A 19,331-nucleotide genomic window follows, 5' to 3' on the forward strand; every position below is an offset into this window, starting at 1 on the left:
ACTTTTGCTTCAATGCTAAATATGCAGTCATGGTTTAAAGAAAGTACACCTTCTCTTAATTCTAAAGTTTAACATCCCATTTTACAGGTTGCTGGTCTGGAGCACTCAGGTGTGTTAACACAATGCCAAGGAGGAAAGACAAGATCAATTCTCTTAAAGAAGCAGCTGTTGCTACCCATCAGTCTGGGGATGATTAAAGGTCTATTTCCAAACAATTTGAAGTTTCCATCATTCTACAGTGTGAAAGATTTTTCACAACTGGAAAACACTCAAGACAGTTAAAAATTTCCCAGGAGCGTACGTCCCAAACCCCGTTGTTCAACTGAGGTTTGGATCATTTTAGAACCTGGTCTTTTTGTTCTGTACTTATACAGTATGTAAAACCTTGGACTTGAAAGTGGACTTACTTTCATTTACCATAAGTGTAGAAAAGGCAAATACAGAATGTTAAAGAGAATTGTCAACACATTGGTGGACTACCCAACACACACAAGGTGAAAGCTGTCCTGTACATACAGGATGATCTGCTTGTTGTATGCAGAGATAAAGAGATAAAGGCACAAGTCTATGTCTAATAAAACACAAAAGTGGGCATACCTATACACAGACTCAAGTCAGTACAACCAAATAGTTGATAAAGCCAAATATATACACATGGATATACACATGACACAAACATGCACCTTGTTCATTGTATCACACACACTATGTATACAATACAATACAATCTTTATTTATAGAGCACATTTAAAAACCAGCGGTATACCAAGTGCTTAACATAAAAGACAGAAAAGTAACATGAGTATTATACGATATTATTATAGTATCATATTATACCCCATAATGTCAAAGCACTTTCTGAACTGTACACTTGCTCTTACCGCAACTGATTAAATGTTCAAGGTCACACTGCTGCCTTCAACTGAGGTCATTTTAAACTGTTTCAGTGAACAACTAACATCAGTTTTTCTAGAGAAGATTATATTCACAGAGTTTCAGTGTCAAGTTATTTAATTTCCTTCTTACTGGGTTTATTTGTCACCAGCACTTGGTGTTCCGAAAAGGAAAAAAAATTGAGTGAAGAGGTCATTTATTGCAACAATGGAGCCGAGGCAGGAGAGGCATGGTCTAGCATCAGGCACACCATTCGCTCCATGCCACGTTCTCCATTATCTGTCACTTTTCTCACACACTCATACTTCAGTATCTCCTCATCGGTGAAATTGCTTTTAAAGGAATGGTGAAAAAAATGTTTCACTCTGGTTATTCCAGGGTGGAAAAAAAGGAAACTCCAGCTGTGGCCAATCTTATGTTTCCATTGACTCCACAGAAAGTGGCAAGATGCTATCCCCTCACCAGGATGATAAGAACTGGGCAAAATTCAATTACATCTCAGTGAAATGTGAAGATTCTTTTAAAAACCAGAATGGGAGTCACTCTATGTCAGTGTGGGCTTTCACAATTATTCTTTTCTCCAGCTATGGTCTTCTTTGGAGATGATGTGGGCTGTTACTGAGTGGCCAGACTGATTGGTAATGTCAAAGCAGGTCTATGTCAAAATGGGCTTAGCAGGCTCCTAGAGAAACAAACTAATGATGCGTTTTATGACCAGGTGGGCTGAAAGAGTTCAATGAAAAGGAAAGGTCTGATCTGCTGCAGACTCTCCACATACTAACAATGCCTGGAACATTAAAGACTCAAGCCACATTAGCGCCACCTATGAGTCAGTAGCACTTTTTTCAGCTTTGTATTTGTCCTTTTATTTGAGGTCTATTAAACCATATCTTGATAAAAAGGGAAAATCTGTGTAGACTGGCACCACTGGTCTGAAGTAACGCATGATGACCACCCATCACCTCTTCCAAGCAAAGCTAGAACTGACAGGGTATGACAGTCTGACATGAACACTGCAAAGATGACTCAACCCCCACCCTTCCCCCTTGCCACCAAAAATAAATCAAATAAATAAATAAAGAGCATCACTGAAGTCATGGTAACAGCTGCACTGTGCACAAAAGCATGACTAAATGTTGCCTTCTTTCATTTCCTTTCATCAGCAATGAATGGTCTGAAGGTGGTTCACATATTATAAATTAATGGGGAACGACAAAAGCCAATTTTAAGCTCATACATCTTTCACATAAAGTCTTATCTTACCCAGCTGCTCAATATTTTCTATACTGATCACAGACAAGTGAAATGGAAAAGCAAAGCCCATTCAAATAAGATATTATCTCTCTGGAAACAAGTACCTACATCATTAAATCTCACTATTCCTTCCAGCTCATTCTCAAAACTAAACCACGGCCCTTCACTCCCACTCACTTTCCTCGTCATCCCCGTCTCTCATTACACGGAGCGAGGTGACAGCAGAGCGAGGTAGCCTTGTCAGCAGTTTTCCGTGTCCTCTCCTCTTCCTCTACCACCTCCTCTTCTCCTCTCTTTTTCTTGTTGATCTACCGTCATGAGGCTGTCGGCTAGCTGTCAAGGACAAGGACTCTACCCGGTGATGTATGCTGAACGTGACAGAGTCACCCACACGTGGGGTACCTAAAGTCATTTTACAGAGCATCGTGGTGAACAACCTCCACTCTGTTAGATCACTACATTGTTTAGTGTTTGTGTGAACAGGAGCGAAAGCCAAATATAACACATTTTGCCATTTTTCTCTTTTACCACCTGACTCTTCTGATCATGTGGTTATTTGGAAGAACCCAACAAACCCAGATGTTCAAGGTGCCACATACGCCGAGACACAATCAAGGATGGGTAAGTGCTGGGCTTTAAGATTTAGGTGTCAGAGGCTTAGTAGCAGTTTGAAAACTGTCATGAGCTGCCTGTGTTTTAAAGTATAGATTTTTTTTTAATAGAGGACTCACTGGCTGAAATGAAAAAAGAAAACCAATTCTATAAAATCTAATGTCAGGCTTACAAAGCCACAAGAAAAGCAAACACAATAGTAGCATGGGATAGCATTACATAAGTCAGATGAGTATAAGAAATATACTATATCAGCACAGCTAGCCAAAACAGAGAGAAAGCGGTAGCTATTAACACTTTAGACAGTCCTCTGAAAAAGTATTTGCCCCCCTTTGCATGCTTGTAACACACAGACATATTAGATCACCAAGCAGATTTTAAAATTAAATAAATGTTAAAATACAAATTTAATTTATTAAGGAAAAAAAGCTGCGTGACCCTGTCTCTCTCCCACCCCTCACTAGCTACAGTCAACCGGACCTTTTGAATCAAGAAACCACTTAAATAGAACCTATAAGATAAAGTGAAGCAGGCTAGAAGATCTGAAAAAAAAAACATGCCAGGTTTTTTTCTATCTACACAAACTGTTAAGTGGCAAAATCAACAGGGCGCAAAAATTTACAAGCAGGTGACTCTTAGATGTATTTTTTATTAGATGTATTTATTTATTAACTTGTGCATTTATTTACATTGTGGCTGCTTTTGAATATCTGTGTCATCTCTTAATATCAAATCTAGCCATTCTTTAGCAACAGCTGTTTTTACATTTAAATAACCAACATTTTTGTTTGATTACATTTTTAATAATAGTAGTCATGGTACTGTTTATTTTATTAAAAACTGTACAACAAGTTTTGTCGTGAAAAGTCAGAGCCAAATTTAAAACCAGTTTAGTGGCCTGTTGATGTGTGTTTCAAATCTAGGTTGGATTATAGTTGAAAATAAAGCAACTGTCTATATTGGAAGTTGACTTTTAATAAACTTGCAATAATTACATTTAATTTAGATCATCTTTTTTAAAAACACGTGTCTCTAAACCAAAGGTGGCAATACCACACATTCAGACATAGCAGTAGATGATGTTTTTAAATGTCTGTTTTTATCAATAAGTACTATATGCACTTTCTGTTTCCATGCACAGCCATTAAAAATCAAATTGGCTTCTAAATATATATATTTTTTTAACTTTCTTTGACCCTCTAGACCAGCTCTCCCCACATTACATCAATATCTTGCAAGTCTAGAAAAGCAACTGTTGGACAGAAAAACGTCAAATGAGTGGTAAATATTTTGGTTTTCTAATATATTCCTAATCTTCAGTGTATTCAGCAATCATACTTTAGACCAACCCGTTTTACCTCTCGTTTGATTTGCACTTTAGCTTGGGGAAATAGTTTTTTTTTTGCTGATCTTTTCTATCTTCTGCTATTAGACTTGTACTATGCTGTTGTCCTCAAAGGAATTCCAGTAGTACTTGGTGTTGACTCCAGTAAATTCTACAAGACCTGCTGTTTAAATTCCCGCCCTCTCGGATCTTCATCTGCTATTCATCTTACTGTTCCGTCCTCACACCTTATTACTATGGGGAACAGAGCTTTCAGTCGCTCTGCTCCCCGGCTCTGAATATTGACTCCCTTTGCGTATTTAAGACACAGCTCAAAACACAGCTGTTTAAACTGGTTTATTCGCTTCAGTGCTGATTTTATCTGTTGTCAAGCTCTGTTTTGCAATTTTAACTTATTTTATGTATTTTATGACTACTGTTCCTTTTATTAATTTTGTTCTTTGTAAGGTGACCTTGGGTTTCTGAAAGGCGCCCTCAAATAAAATGCATTAATTTTTTTTATTTTTTTTTTCTTGCCTGTCCTGTTTGGCTCTTTTGCCATCAGAATTGTTGTCTAAAGGCAAAGAAAGATGCCCAACGGATTTACTTTACCAAATTGACCATCCCAGCCTTGCCGTAATGGTCCATTTGATTCACCTTTTATTGTTTATTTTATTTTCACTTACTGAATACGGGACAGACTTGACTGGGGGAAAGAAGGGGAGAAAGAAAGAGGGAAAGAGAAACAGCTGAGAAGAGGGACGGGGGAGAAGGGCAAAAGACAAAAACCAACAGAACGGGCAGAAAAAAAAAGAAAAAAGAAAAAAAATGCATATATCAATCACCATTATTATTATTATTAAATAAATACAAACAACAACAGTTTGGTCTGCATTTCTTGAAAGATCATATCCCACAAACTTAATCTAGAGGTACCACACTGTCTGAAATTTGTTTTGTGTCTAAATCATTCTGCAGATCATTTCAAAGGTATATAGACACCTTGTAATTAAAATGAAAGAATGAATTAATTTTACATGTATAGAGAAGACATTTAGAATGAAACGTTATTGGCCATGTTTGCATGGTCCTTTTTTAAAAATGCTTTCATGACATTATTGTGAGTTCTGCGGCAGTCAGGGCTTTATAGGCTGATGAGCTGGACAACTGAATGTCAACTCTGGGGACACTGGGGAGGGAACCTGAGTTAGTGCGTGAGGTTAAGAGATACTGACCTCAACAAACAGCTTGGACATCCGCAGCTGTATGTTCTTGAAAGGCGCTGAGCTATCAACTGATCACCATGAGTTGGATCAGGTGGCGAGGGAGGATGCCAAACAGACCTGGCACACCCAAACGTATAGTGAGGGTGAACTGGGGACGCATGGCAGAGGCCCTGGTTCAGGAGGTCTTCAACAGCATTCTGATGGAGGCATTGAGTCAGAATGGATGTCCTGCACCACTATAGCTGAGGCTGCTGCAAGGAGCTGTGGCCGCAAGGTGGTTGGTGCCCGACATGGTAGTAATTCCAGAAGGGAGGCATCAAGCTGAAGGAGGAGTCCTATTGAGCTTGGTTAGCCATCAGGTGATGGACAGTATTATATTTTAGACAGTATAAAAAAGTTTGATATACAGTACTCATTTAAAAAAAAGTAAATTGAATATGAATTAGCGCTTTGACTGCGAAAATATTGTTTTCTTCTGTGTAATAAGTGAACATATATGCAAGACAGGGTAGTGTCCAAAGTTCCCTAATGCTAGCAAGTCTGATAGCAAGCTGCATCAGCAACTGTGTTTAGTTTAGATGTTCTCTCAGTGTTTTTGTGGATTCTCTCCAAGCACTTTGACAGGGACATGCATATCGGGTTAACTGGTAATTCTAACTGGTGTGTATGAATGATTCTGTGTGTGTGTGTGTGTGTGTGTGTGTGTGTGTGTGTGTGTGTGTGTGTGTGTGTGTGTGTGTGTGTGTGTGTGTGTGTGTGTGTGTACCCAGGGTCCCAGGGTGAACCCTGCCTCTTGCCCTTTGACAACCCTATGCAATCTTGAATTGGATGGATTGGTGGAGTTTATGGATCAATAAACTGTAGTGGTACAATGCAAAGACACACATACATGCAGACTAGCAATAAATAACAGACTAACAAATGGTAAAACCTCATTTACTGAAACTGGAGCACTAACTTCCAAGACAGGCTATACTTCACAGCAGGTCATATTATTTGTCAGGTTATTTAATTTAAATGTTCTGAAAGTCACCAGCATGGCAAAGAGGTCTCGTTCAGTGAATTTAATTAGAGTAGGTGAGTCTTACAGGACATCCAAAAGGGGAAAAAATCATGATGAATACTTAATGATGTAAAGTTGGGAATTTTAACTTTGGGGATTGATCAGAGTGGGCATTAGGGGAACTGCCATTTTTGGAACTTTAAATTTCACAGTAATTAATTAGGAAGGAGTTCGGAGAGCACATTCCTCCATTAATACCTATGCCCTATTTTGTCATTTTAGATAAAGTGATCCATACTTGCATTATGGGTTTTTCCTATGCTTATGTTTCACCTTCCCAATGCGTTTCATGAAAATTAGCTGGGTAGTCTCGTTGACAGACAAAAGGACACTACCAGGCAGCAGTTAAAAAAATACCTCCGCCATGGCTTGTCCTTTGACTGAGGAAAATAAGCAAGCATAATAATGTCATACCAAGTATGAAGTCAATAAAGAGTCGGAGATTTAACAACAGGCCACCTCACTGACCATGGAATTTTTGGAGCTCTGTGCTTACAAATCACTTTGCTCATAATACAACCTTTGGTAGTGGCTAACAGACATTCTGGCTATAGTTGCCTGGGTAACCATCTAATATATTTAACACCAGATCCTATGTCAATCAAGTGTCTTACTTTCCAACTTACAGTAGTTTTAATTACTCACTAATTAAAGAAAGAATTTGCTAAAATATTACTGAGTTAGAATTAGTTTTACTCATAACTTATTACCAACTAACTATATTTACTAGCTATCTATTATCACTTCTATATGTCACTAGATTGTCTTTTATTCTGAATTTCCTTCGCTAATCTCATCCTTCCATTTCCGACCTGGCGGTTCTCAGTCAAAAATATTTACCAACCTGACACATGATTCAAATCAATCCCACATCAAATTCACACATTAAAATCAGAAATATTCAAAACCAACATTGAAAGGTATGGTGACATTAGAATAATACTAATGCTATTTCCAACAGCTTCTTGTTTTTACTTAAGCTAACAATTTAATATACCCAATTAGTAAAATCAGGTTCTTCATTTCCATATGAAGAACCTGATTTAAGATACTACTCATACTACTACTCATACTACTACTACTACTACTACTACTACTACCAAGTTAGAACAAAGCTCACATTCTTAGAACATCTTAGTGCCATAGTACCTGACATGTGCTGCAGGAAGAAGCAGATTGTTAATTTGAGCTGACAGAGATAAACAGCCCACACTCTGTCCTCTCAGTTACCTCTGGAGCAGATGGGCAGGGCAAATGAAAGTGCCAGATGTCTGCTTTTTGGAAATTTGGCAGGGTTTTTTTTCGTTTGTTTGTTTTTTGGTGTTTTTTTTTTTGCACAGTAAGGCAAGAAGTTTACATTAACTATAAGTTAAAAAGTGATGGCCACTGAACTTTACAGTTTAACAGATGGAGCAAGGATTGCTATATGTGGGAAGGTGGTGGTTAAAAAATATAGGCAGATGGCCAAAAACTAAAAGGTCAGGACAAAATGTGCAGCCAGCATGTGGACAGGCAGATGTCTCTGACTGGCAGACCGTCTGCTCCTCATCAGCACCCCCTGCTGTCCAGAGGGGAAATGTTTTGTCCATTTGGGGAGCTGCAGACAATTTAGAGGGACAGCTACATGCAGAGATCAGATAATTATCCTTGGATAATGTGCTCCCTTTTATTTCCAGTCAGTGTGCATGTCTCTTGCATGCACAAACAATCACCTACTCGCAATGTGCATTTTATCACAGCACCGTCAGACTGTTGACCTGTCTGTAAAATAGAGCTATGGACATTCTGGGACCGCTCAAATGATCAACACTAATAGGAGAAAGGAACAAAAGGAAAGCATTAGTGCTGCCAGAGCACATCGTGTGGATCTGTGTGCTTGCAGGTGTGTGTAAGGGGATTTGTAAGATAGTGGGAAAAAGAGGGCTACTAAGTTTCACAAGCCTATATATTTTAAAACTCTGGCATTGTACTCAAAATCTTTATTATCGAAAGTTATAGGATGGGGTTCAAGAATACCGCATCCATCTGAGGTGCATGTGAATCAATAATCTGTATTCAGTTTGAGAACCAAAGGCACCATAATCGAAATAGAAATTCAGCTCATAATGACTGTGTCGTTTTTTCTCAGAAAAATGGAAAACATTAAGGAAAATGTATATTTATTGTATTATTTCCCTGCGGTGACTCTGCCAGCACAGAATGGTTGTTCCTGCATAACAAGTCATCCTGCGGCATATTTTAGTAGATATTATGGCAGTTGCTGTGCCTCCAGAGAAGTGTGAGCCAGTTTCTAGAAATGACCAGAGCCATTGCAAACATGTGTCAGAGAGTGGTAAAATATGATCAAATCAGGAAGGGTTGGAAAGCCCTGTATTAGGTTTTTTTTTTTTGGTTTTTTTTTCACATTCCACCTCTATAGAAAATCAAAAATGAATGTTGCATTTGTGACTGATTACAGAAGAATTTTCAGCAAAATGAAGCACTGGCTCTGCAGCAGAAATATGATCCATTTATCAAACAGCATTATGATTTCCTGCTTAGGATGTGTTTTATTTGTAGCAGCTTGAGGTTCTCTCAGTTGCTGAGTTTAGGAGAAAAAGGGGCCTCATTTACTCACAGTGCGTACACAATTATTTTTAACATAATAACAATGATAATATTTATTACTAATGTCATTATTATTATTTCTTATATGTACCGTTTTCCAAAACACCATGAATCACAAAATGCTAATTATATTAAATGATTAATAATTAAATTCCATCTTATCTCATCTTAAATTCTGTATATCATTTAGATTTTTACAAAAATGGCACATCATGGCTGGATTTCATCACTTACACTCTTTTCTTGTTCTTTGTGGTGAGTTTCTCATCTAAGGCTGACAAATCATGTGCTCCTGGTTCTTTTCCTTGTAGTCTGTTAGTCTTTTTCATATCAGCTTTGATAGTTTTCATGTCTTTTTTTACTTGAGTCACACTGACTGTCTTAGGGGAAACAATATTCAAAAACTCTGTTATTTTAGTCTTGCTCTTTGGACACAGTTGTTTCAGTTTCTTAAGGAAACAGTGTGCAGATTTAATAAATCCAATGCTACATTTGCAAAATTTTTTGTGTGGGGTAAGAACATTTCCATGCACATATTAGTAAATGAGGTCCAGTGTCTTTTTGGAACAAGACAAAATAAAAAAAGATAGGCCATTTAGAAACTGGTTTACTATAAGAACCCAAAACTAGAAAAAGAGTATGACAATGAAATACAGTCAAAAAGATGATCATATATTCATGTGACATCTTTATCCGAGAAGTAACTGTTACCAAATATATACAGTATACAGTAAAATAGACTAAACACATTTTTACCTAAACCCTTTCCTCTAGGCAAATCTTCAGTTAGCTGACATCATTATGACATCATTCGAGTGGTAAATTGACTAAACTTGACTCAACAGTTTTAAAAGACGGAGCTGCACTCCAAATGACCTGTAAACTAACTTTCATTATCTACTGTCTTTTATTTCAGAGTGCCTCTTTAAAAGTGTCAATCCGCTGCATTACTGTCAGCATTCTGGCTTTCACAGCAGTTTGCATGCATCAGGGAAGATCTAAGGACCCGGCCTTGACATTTACACAACGGCTGAAACTTAAAAGATTGCTGATACACACTGAGATGCAAACATTTCAAAGCTCAGGCACACACACAAACACACGCAGGCGCTGGGTGCATGAAAGATCCTGCAGCAACTTCATCAAAATGTTGTGGTTTTATTAAATCACCTCTGCAATAAAACCTTCCACTTGCCTCACAATGCTGAGATACGCAGCAAAACCAAGAGAAAAGAGGAGGAGAAACTCTCAGATCAGAAGAATCCATGAGTACCTACAGGCTGACACGACACTGTGCACGAATGCACCATGCAAAGTCTAAGAGTCCTCTTTCTGTGTGCTTGTGTATATTAAATGAGACAAAACAAGTGCACAACATCTCTGATCATGCAGCTGAGCAAGAAGAGATCTGGTGTCTTAGCTGTTTTGCATTAAGCAGGCCTTAGGGTAAAAATAAATTAGTCGGAGCATCACTTTAATTAGAAATTACTCCAAGCACTCGCACTCTTTAAAGCTCCTTTCATTCATTTACAATGCTGTATTTCAATTTTCAAGCGAATTTAGGCTGCGCAAGTCCCAGAGGATGTGTTTAAAGAGGAATAAACTGGAACAAAAACCAACAGCTGAATGGATGGACCCCAGAGGATAATGACACTGACAGAGTGCTTCTGATTGGCCAAGAGACAAAGCCCTTTACACCAATGGGAAGATGGCAACAGAAAGACAGGAAAATAAAAAGCTAAGGCTTACAACGAGGAAGATTTTTTTTTTAAAAGGAGGATCAATGCATGTGAATGCTTAGACACTCAGGAGGTATCTGAATGCTAGGTTATATGTTTCTGCTGTGCCCTCTGTTCCCATGACGACTGCCGACAAGGTCACTTTCGCTAGCCAAGGCAACGCGGTAGCCCAGCCATGGCAGGCAACACAGAAAGAGACAGAGGCAGAAGAAGGGGAGGACAAATATTAAATTATGGTGTGAAGAGGGTGAAGGAAATTTGATGATTAAGGACACCATGTGTGAAATTTCATTCGCAGGTGCACAGGTGAGACTAGCGCCGCGTGTGAGGACAAAAGCATCTGCGGTCTTACACTTTAACGAGTTCAGCCTTGAATAGGTGTGCTGATGAGAGCATGTGCCCCACTTCCCCCACTCATCTCAAGGCCAAATCCTGAATGACAAAAAAAAAGAGGCTCTAGGCATACTTTTTAACATGCCCCTGAACGTCCTCCAACAAAACAGATCAATCACTGAATGAGTTCCCTTGTCTACCTCAATGCATCATGGTCCCTGTATTCCTGCCAGATTCTCTCAACAGATAGAAACTCTATTTGGGTTTCTCCCCAAAGTGGCAAAGCATAACCTGTTGTGTCCTTATTCATGCCGCCTCACCTTTCCATTTGGCAGACAGCAGGACTCCGGTAAATTAGTGTAGTTTATTATTAATTCCAGTGATTAATTACAGAAAAAAAGATGTCTTGTTGAGATGACACAGCTGTCTTACTCATGCCATGATCTGAGGTGAATTAATTTCCCGCTGAAACACCATAATTCTCCCCAGTGCCATCTTTCGGGGTGTCAGCTTCATCTTAACCACTCGTGGCATTTGTTTTATTAGTGCTGGCGATAAAGGGCATTGGATGGGCAATGGCCCAAATGTGTTGTCCTTCTTTTTTATATTTCTGTAAAGTCATATGCTTGCAACGTGTGACCCTTCCTCTTCTCTACTTAATCATTCTTTATAACCCATCATAAAAGATAAGGCTGTAAATCCTGATTAGGCTATGGGATTTAAAAAAGGATTGGGTCTAATTTTATCAATAAATCAGACATTTAAATTTTGGATGGCGGAATAGAGATACTGCCCAGCAACAACCAAAAAAACAAACCCAAATAGCTTCCTTAAATAAACTCTTTTAATTGTCATGTGTTCATTAAGATGAAACTTCACGAAGAAGCTAACTAATTTGCTCTCTGAAAATTAAATGGCAGATTGTGTAAGCTAATTAGCATTGGATACCTCATTAAGATGTTGGCATGCATGTGTGTATGTTTGTGCATGTCACTTGTAAGATGCACTGCAGGATAACTAATTTAAAGGGGCTTTAGATAGTGAGCAATGTGTCAGTCTTCCTGTAAGCACTGTGAAGTGGTGGAGAAAAGCAGTCTGTTCGGCAGCCGAATTGCCAACACGATCACGTATCGTGCCAAAAATGTGCGCCGTCACCTGCCAAAGGCTGACTGGTCAGTTTATTTTTAACTCTGGGACCAAAAGAGTGTTTACAAACCTATCAGCATCATCATTATGGTTCCAGCATGACACAACAATGACAGGAAAATTGTGTCTCTTGAGCTGCGCTATTTCTTTTACAAAGACAAAAAGTGACAGCACTCAGATTTAATAAATTGTGCCATATTTTTTGCCCTAAATGGTTTAACTACAGTAAAATGGCTTTATATTGCAAGAATGAAAATTGCATTTTTATGCTAATTGTGGTGAACTGCAATGCATAAATGAAATTAGTTTGATTAAAAACAAAATATTTGCTGTTACCTTTGAATGTTTTTGGGCATTTACTTGAACTGTTATTTTGAAATATTTTACAAGGTTTTAAAAACTCTTTCTTCCTTGGAAGTTATAAAGTTGTGGTAATCTCCCCTTGACTTCAGTTCGGGATTCTTTGAGGAGTATGTCATTCTCTTATAATGTCACTGAAAGAACCTCACCACTTGCAACACTTACATCTGCAGGGTATTTACATTATTCTCCTTGTCTACAACGCCAGACAGCGGCATATCAAAGTTATTTTCCATGCCTTTTTAAAGTATTTGGCTTTCTAAGCTTGTTAAGAAAGCAAGAGCCCCCTTGTTTGGATTTACCAGCTTTCTAAGATAAACACTGTCAAAACAGCAGGCGCTGTCAGATTTACCAAAGTGCTCGGTGATAAATTTGACCATCTGCAAGCTCTGCTAATGTATTATAGCTGGCTGCATAATTAAAATATGCTTTGAAAAACAAATCATTATCATCTCTGATAAAAAAGAAATATATAGCTATCTTCCAAGTATTAATTCAGTTTGTTGCTATCATAGTGTGGCTTTTTAATGATTATTGAAGGATTGTTACGGGAGCAATAGCATAGAACTAATATAGTGCCAAACAGTGCTATACCATATTTCCTCAAATGATAGTTTAGTTTACCACAACAGAATAAGAAAATCAGACACATGTTTGAAACAGGCTTTTAACAGAGGCGAGATTTCGTTGCAGAAAATGGTCAACAACATGCAATATAGGCCTGCTCCAATATTATTTCGTTTGCCCTATTAAAGTAACTGCCTACGCTTATTATAACATAACAAGTGACAGCTCACTCATTAAACAGATAAATTAGCTCCCTTGAGATTCTCCACACAATGACTTTATTTTTAACAACAAGCTGGGAATCAATTAACTCAAGTCATCTGCACTAGCATGAAAGGGGAAGGTCATCAAACTGGTGACTCACTGCACTCATGGTGTCACTTCTTTGTTAATCCAACATAATGGAACAACTTATTATGGCAGAACATGTTTAATTTTTCTTTATGGGTGCTTTGTATTTGTGACTAAGTGAGCAAAAAAAAAAAGGTGAACAAAGTAATATGGAGTATACCTAACAAAGCAAAAGCAGTTCATATTTCAAACTCAGCACGAGTGACACTGACTGACACTGACATGTGACATTTTGTGGGAAACATGGTTTGATATATGAGTTTCATTTATCTTTTCCAACTGATCTGGTCTTTTATGAGGGATGAAAGAAAACAAACAAGGACTAAATGTTGAATGTACTTCAATAGTGTCTCTAATATTTTATATATTTGGTCTTTTCTGTGCACGGTTTCTATGGTGGCTCTGTGTTTGGGACATCCCTGCTGCATCCGGCTGTCAGTCTGCCAGAAATTGCACAAATGCCTTTATAAGTTCTAAGTGACGATTATAATCAACATTGTCTAGCAATTTATTAAGCAGAGCAGAGCCCAGAAAGTTAGTGTACTGTCACTGATCTACTGGTAGTAGCAACACCACCCATGTACCTGCTGACAACAGAACAGAACAGCACTACTGTTAGCACCTTCTGCAAAAAATAAATAAACAAAAAAATGAAAAAAATAGTTCAGAAGTAAGAGTGCAGATTCCCTGTAACATTTGTAACAAATGGTTTTGGATATGATCCCAAACACTTGAGTAAACTTCACACTGTGGCATCAAAGTGTGAATATAAATGTATGCTCTGGGAGGGGTTTTTAAGAGGAAGTGCATACTGTTTTTTGTTGTGCTTCCATTCAGATCAAACCAATTGACTATAGGCTGCTGACTAGCTGAGATTTCATGATTGGTACGCATTTGTAGTTACAGGCTCAGAGACTCAAATAAAACTCAATCATTGTACACACAGCAAATTCTACCTGCAGCTTGTCCATTGGGGATCTTTCCAAGTGCCATCTTCTGCTGTGCCTTTCTCTGTGCTGCAATATTCTAATAATCATGTTTTCCTTCCATTTATTAGGTTCCCGAGGCCCTGTGTGTTGACTACAGCAGTTCTCAGTTCTGCTGTAAAGCAGAAAGTTAAACTTAAGGTACCCTATGGGACTGTAAAAGTATCAACAGTACTCCCGAGTGCAAGTTTAGCACACTCCAGCAAAAGATGGCTCACACTACTAATTGAAAGGCTGTGGCCATCCCTTCCAATCACCCCCTCCAATGACTGATTATATATCTGACTTTGTGACCCCGAATACAGATCACCTATCGTCTCTAAACCCTCTGGGGCCTCCTTAATGCATGGCAAGAGTGACCACACTGTCACAATGAATTTCCAGCCTCCTCAGAGTCCTCATTATACGTGACAGTAAAATCTTCACTTTCCTTTTCAGTTCTCAACTTTCCACTTTCTGCTCATTTAAATTATGCTATATTCACAGCATTGTGAATGCCAGGCTAATCAGAAAAAAACTCCTTAGGTAAAGACGTGCACAAACCAAGAGCAAACAAAGCTCCAAATCAGTACAATTAGTTCTTATAGAGGCTCATGGTGCTGCCCTTTTCTAAGTTGACCCCTCTGACACAGAGGCTTGAATTACTCAGAGTAGAAAGAGCGGTGCTAATGAAACATCAATGATTGCACTTTGTCAGGTTTAGTGAGTGAACGAAGGCTTCATCCCGAAGCGGAGGCAATGCACAACGAGGCAATGAGTTGTCTTTTTTATATGTTAATGAGGTCTTTTTTGCTGTGAAACCCTTTTATCGCTGAAGACAACTCGCTCTTGTTTCAGTATAGTCTGCACCATTTGCAGTTTGCATCAGATTTCACACTCCTCGTCAGAGTCATAACTCTGTCAAATCACGACAGACAGACATGACACAAATATTTTTAGATTAAATGTAATTTGTGATTTTCGATTATCTCTCATGTCATGCATACCATGAATAATCCTCCACAGAATGTCAACTTGTACACCCACTGCTTCATTGCCAATAAGTTCAAGCTGACCTTATTTGACATAATTGTATTGTTATTAATTTATCAAAAAGCCAAGAAACTTGAAGCTCAAGTAGCCCATAGTTAAACAAACGTAATCGACACCATGAAGAATTAAGGTAGTTCTGAAGGTCCAACCCAGTAGAAATAGGTGTAACTAATGAAGTGGTTGGTGAGTGCATATATGGCATGCTTCACCCTTAAGGATTATAAGTATGGGGGAAAAAAAAACAAGTAAGAAATCAAAGTGTTCAGTACAAGTGACATGGCAGCCTATTTTTAAGGATTTCTTTGCTGATTGCCAATGTTGTATGTTTCCCTGCATTTTATGCATTATGTCTAATCTATGCCATGTGTACCATAGCGAACTACTACTACAAACATGTATGTCAGCACACACAAGAATAAGTGGTGCTCCTGGCGTTAAATTCAAAATGAGCATCATCATCATCAAGACAGAGGTAAGTCAAAAATATAAGGATTATCTCCTAAAAGTTTCATGATTTCTGAATTACAGCCTTCCCTGATACAGTTACAAACATATACTCATTAGCCAGTTTATTATGATGTCAAATATCTAATCAACTAATCACACAGCAGCAACTCAGTGTACTTGGGCAGGTAGGCTTGGACAAGACAACCTGCTCAAGAACAGGGAAGAAAGGTCTTTTAAGTCACTTTGAACATTGCATGGTTTTTGGTAGCAGACGGGTATCTCAGAAACTGCTGATCGCTGGGGATTTCCCCACCCAATCATCTTTAAAGTCTGGAACTGTCTGAAAAAGAGAAAATATCCAGTAAAGTGGAAGCTTTCTATGCAAAAATGCCCTGGTGATGTCAGAGGTCATCCTCCTTTGAGTTGAAGAGAAGGCAACAGAAACCCAAATAAACTCTCATTACAACCAAGGTATGCAGAAGAGCATCTCTAAATGTACAACACACCCAATCTTGAAGCAGATGGGCTACGGCAACAGAAGAGCACCTTTGGGATGCGGTGGAATGAGAGATATACATCATGGATGTGCAGCCAGAAATTCTAGAGCTACATTGTAATGTTATCCTGTTAATATGGAGCGAACTGTCTGAGGAATATTTTCAGAATCTTGTTGAATCTATGCCACGACGAATGTAGTCAGTTCTCAAGGAAAAAAAATATGTAACTCTGAATAGCACGGTGTAAAGAAAAACGAGTAAGAAATCAAAGTGTTCGTTACAAGTGATAGGGCAGTCTGTTATTATGGATGTCTTTGTTGATTAGATGGACAGTGTTGTATATTTTTCTGCATTACATGCATATTAATTAATCCATGATGTGTGTACCAAAGTGAAACGCAGCCACCCACACATGTACATCAGCACACACCCACGCACACAGACAGGGAGCTATGTTCTGATCACTGCCAAGCCGAAGCATGCAACATGATAAGAACTTCCTTTTTTCACATGAACACAGATGCAATACATGTGTCGACAAGGAGGCGCACCAGATTCCAACATGGGAAAGACCCTACTGTACACAGAGTATGTGTTATGGCAGTTTCACAAACACACTCAAGACTTCAGTTACATGGTAATATTCATACATGGCTCTTTTGAACTTAGTGTGACCACAGTGAAGAAACAAGCCCGAATGACGTGAGCATGAATGACGATGGATGCAATGAGGCGTGGGTGCCATGTGGAGTTATGTGATGCGATGATGCCGTGTGAGTAAATGATCGACCAATCACTGACAACAATGCGGACATATAGAAATCAACGACAACAGAATACAGCTTTCAAAAACAGATAAGACACAACAAGAAGAAACGAGAAAGGGCAAAACAAAACCACAAGCTGCTTTCCGTGTGGGCCCCAGAGAGTCCTGCTTTGAAGTGGTTTGCTTCAGATACTGGCAACGAGGGGAGGGGGTGTTTTGCAGGGATGGAGGGGTTGACAAGTTAGCAAAGACCTTCTGCTGTGCACTTCGCTTGTACCTTTTGCTAATGGCCCCAAAGCACAAAACAATCACAAAACACAACAGCCCCAAACACCCTCTGTCAAGTAAAGTTCAAGCCGGTGAACTTGATCAATTTTGCTCTTTGAATTGCCCCACCCCTCACCAGTTTTAAACCCATGAGAGTCACTCCTGTGAACCTTTAATCCCTTCCAATAGAATCACAGCATGTATTAAATAATAAAGGCTCTGAAGTGACTTTTATAACAAAAGATCCAGTACAAGATGCTGGGTTTCAGTAAGTCGGCAGGCTTTCTGAAGCCCATTTTTCTGCTTTGTCAAAACAGCAAATAAACCTTGTATAATATTCACAACTCTTCCTTCCTCTGCTTCTCAACTACACTAGAGTGTGATTGTGTTGGTCTGCAGCCTTTTGCCACTTACTGTGTCCAGCACTGCAGGGGCTATGATTTGCTATCAATGGGCGTTTGCTTATCTGCTATTTTCTGCCAAGCTCAGACAATGCGGCAAAGCAATTCTGTGACACGTGCAGTCAACAACAAACAAACCATTTTGGGGCGGATAGCTTAATTGCTATTGATGCTCCTTGGCTAGATGAATATCATAATTTTCTTTCAAAGTCTGGTGGTAGAGTGCACTTGGGGAAAATATAACCAGGAGGCACTGTCAATTTTGCTTGAAAGGGGCCAGATAATACCTTGTCAAAGCCTTTCATTATTTCTTTTGTTCCTACATGTCTAATTATATATCTTAGAGACTGCCTGTACAACATTAAGTATTGATTATTATGCGTCCTCAAAACTGCCTAGCCAAAATAGTCCTACAAAAGTACAGTCATTACAGCAGCTAATTATTAGTTGCTGTGTTTTTTCATATTTCCCAGGACAGTGGGAGTAAATTACCCCATCAAACTGACTTCAGAGCTTTCAAATTACATGGAAAACTTGATTTAAAATAAAGAGCCTATTTGTAATTTACCACCAGTACTAAGTAATTGCATGGGCTAATCTGTCAAAAAAAGATATCATCAGCATTATCATTCTGCTTTGCCTACTAAATCCAATGTAATATTTCCCCAGTTGTTCAGTTTTCGCAAGTACTTGACCATTGTCCAGAAAATGGGATGTTACTGATATAGATCATATTGCTGTGTTTCATTGTGTTTATCGCAGTAGCCTGACAAACATGGCACTAACAGTCGCTGGAAATAACAAATCGTATCCAGTGTATCTTAAATTCACTCAGGAAACAAGTTCAATCTCAACCACAACAAGATCCAAAACCCAAGCTGTTGTGACAAGGGACATTTAAAACCATTGGGAGTGATTCGCTCTCTGTGGCTCGGTGTCTATTTAAGATAGATGAGATCATGAAGGGGATGGAATGCACCTTGTCCTGGAAGAACCTGAAGCAGTTACAACCACTTCAACTTAGATACCACTGCTGGGGCACTTGTGTTGACTAGTGTAGCTACGGCAGCACTGCTATAAAAAGGATGCATGATACGTGGCTGCAATCAAAGTTGAACAAATAAATAAACTTAAATTGAAAAAAATTGAAAAAAGAAAAAAGAAACATTTGTGCAGATGTTACAAGGATGCAGTCATCTTACCTGGGAACACAGGCAGTGGAGGTCTCCCCCTCAGGAGCCTCTGGGGCTGGGCAGCAGAACTGGTGTAGTACTGTTGGGTTTCTGTGTGGAAAAAGAGTGGAAACAAAACAGAGGCAATCATATATTTTGTTTAAACTTTAGTTATTGTTTAAATGTAGAACAAAACACTATATATGACAGCAACTTTTTAATCATGGCTTAGCCAGCGTGGCTAGTGGCTAAATCATTATACACCATATATGTATAACACCATGAAA

General features: G+C 38.7%; 1 protein-coding gene across 3 annotated transcripts in view; it reads right to left on the bottom strand.

The window, feature by feature from the left end:
* iqsec3a (IQ motif and Sec7 domain ArfGEF 3a) overlaps nucleotides 1–19,331 on the bottom strand; it is a 116,631-nt gene that overhangs the window by 73,275 nt on the left and 24,025 nt on the right. For 2 of the 3 annotated variants that reach the window (XM_026147346.1, XM_026147347.1), the window contains exon 2: nucleotides 19,075–19,155. In XM_026147346.1, the coding sequence (XP_026003131.1) occupies nucleotides 19,075–19,155 (81 nt within the window). Of the gene's footprint in view, nucleotides 1–19,074; nucleotides 19,156–19,331 lie in introns of those variants that run through there. The other variant, XM_026147349.1, reaches the window with a different exon arrangement.

The sequence above is a fragment of the Astatotilapia calliptera genome, chromosome 17 (genome assembly GCF_900246225.1).
Source record: "Astatotilapia calliptera chromosome 17, fAstCal1.2, whole genome shotgun sequence".
NCBI classification, from domain to species: domain Eukaryota; kingdom Metazoa; phylum Chordata; class Actinopteri; order Cichliformes; family Cichlidae; genus Astatotilapia; species Astatotilapia calliptera.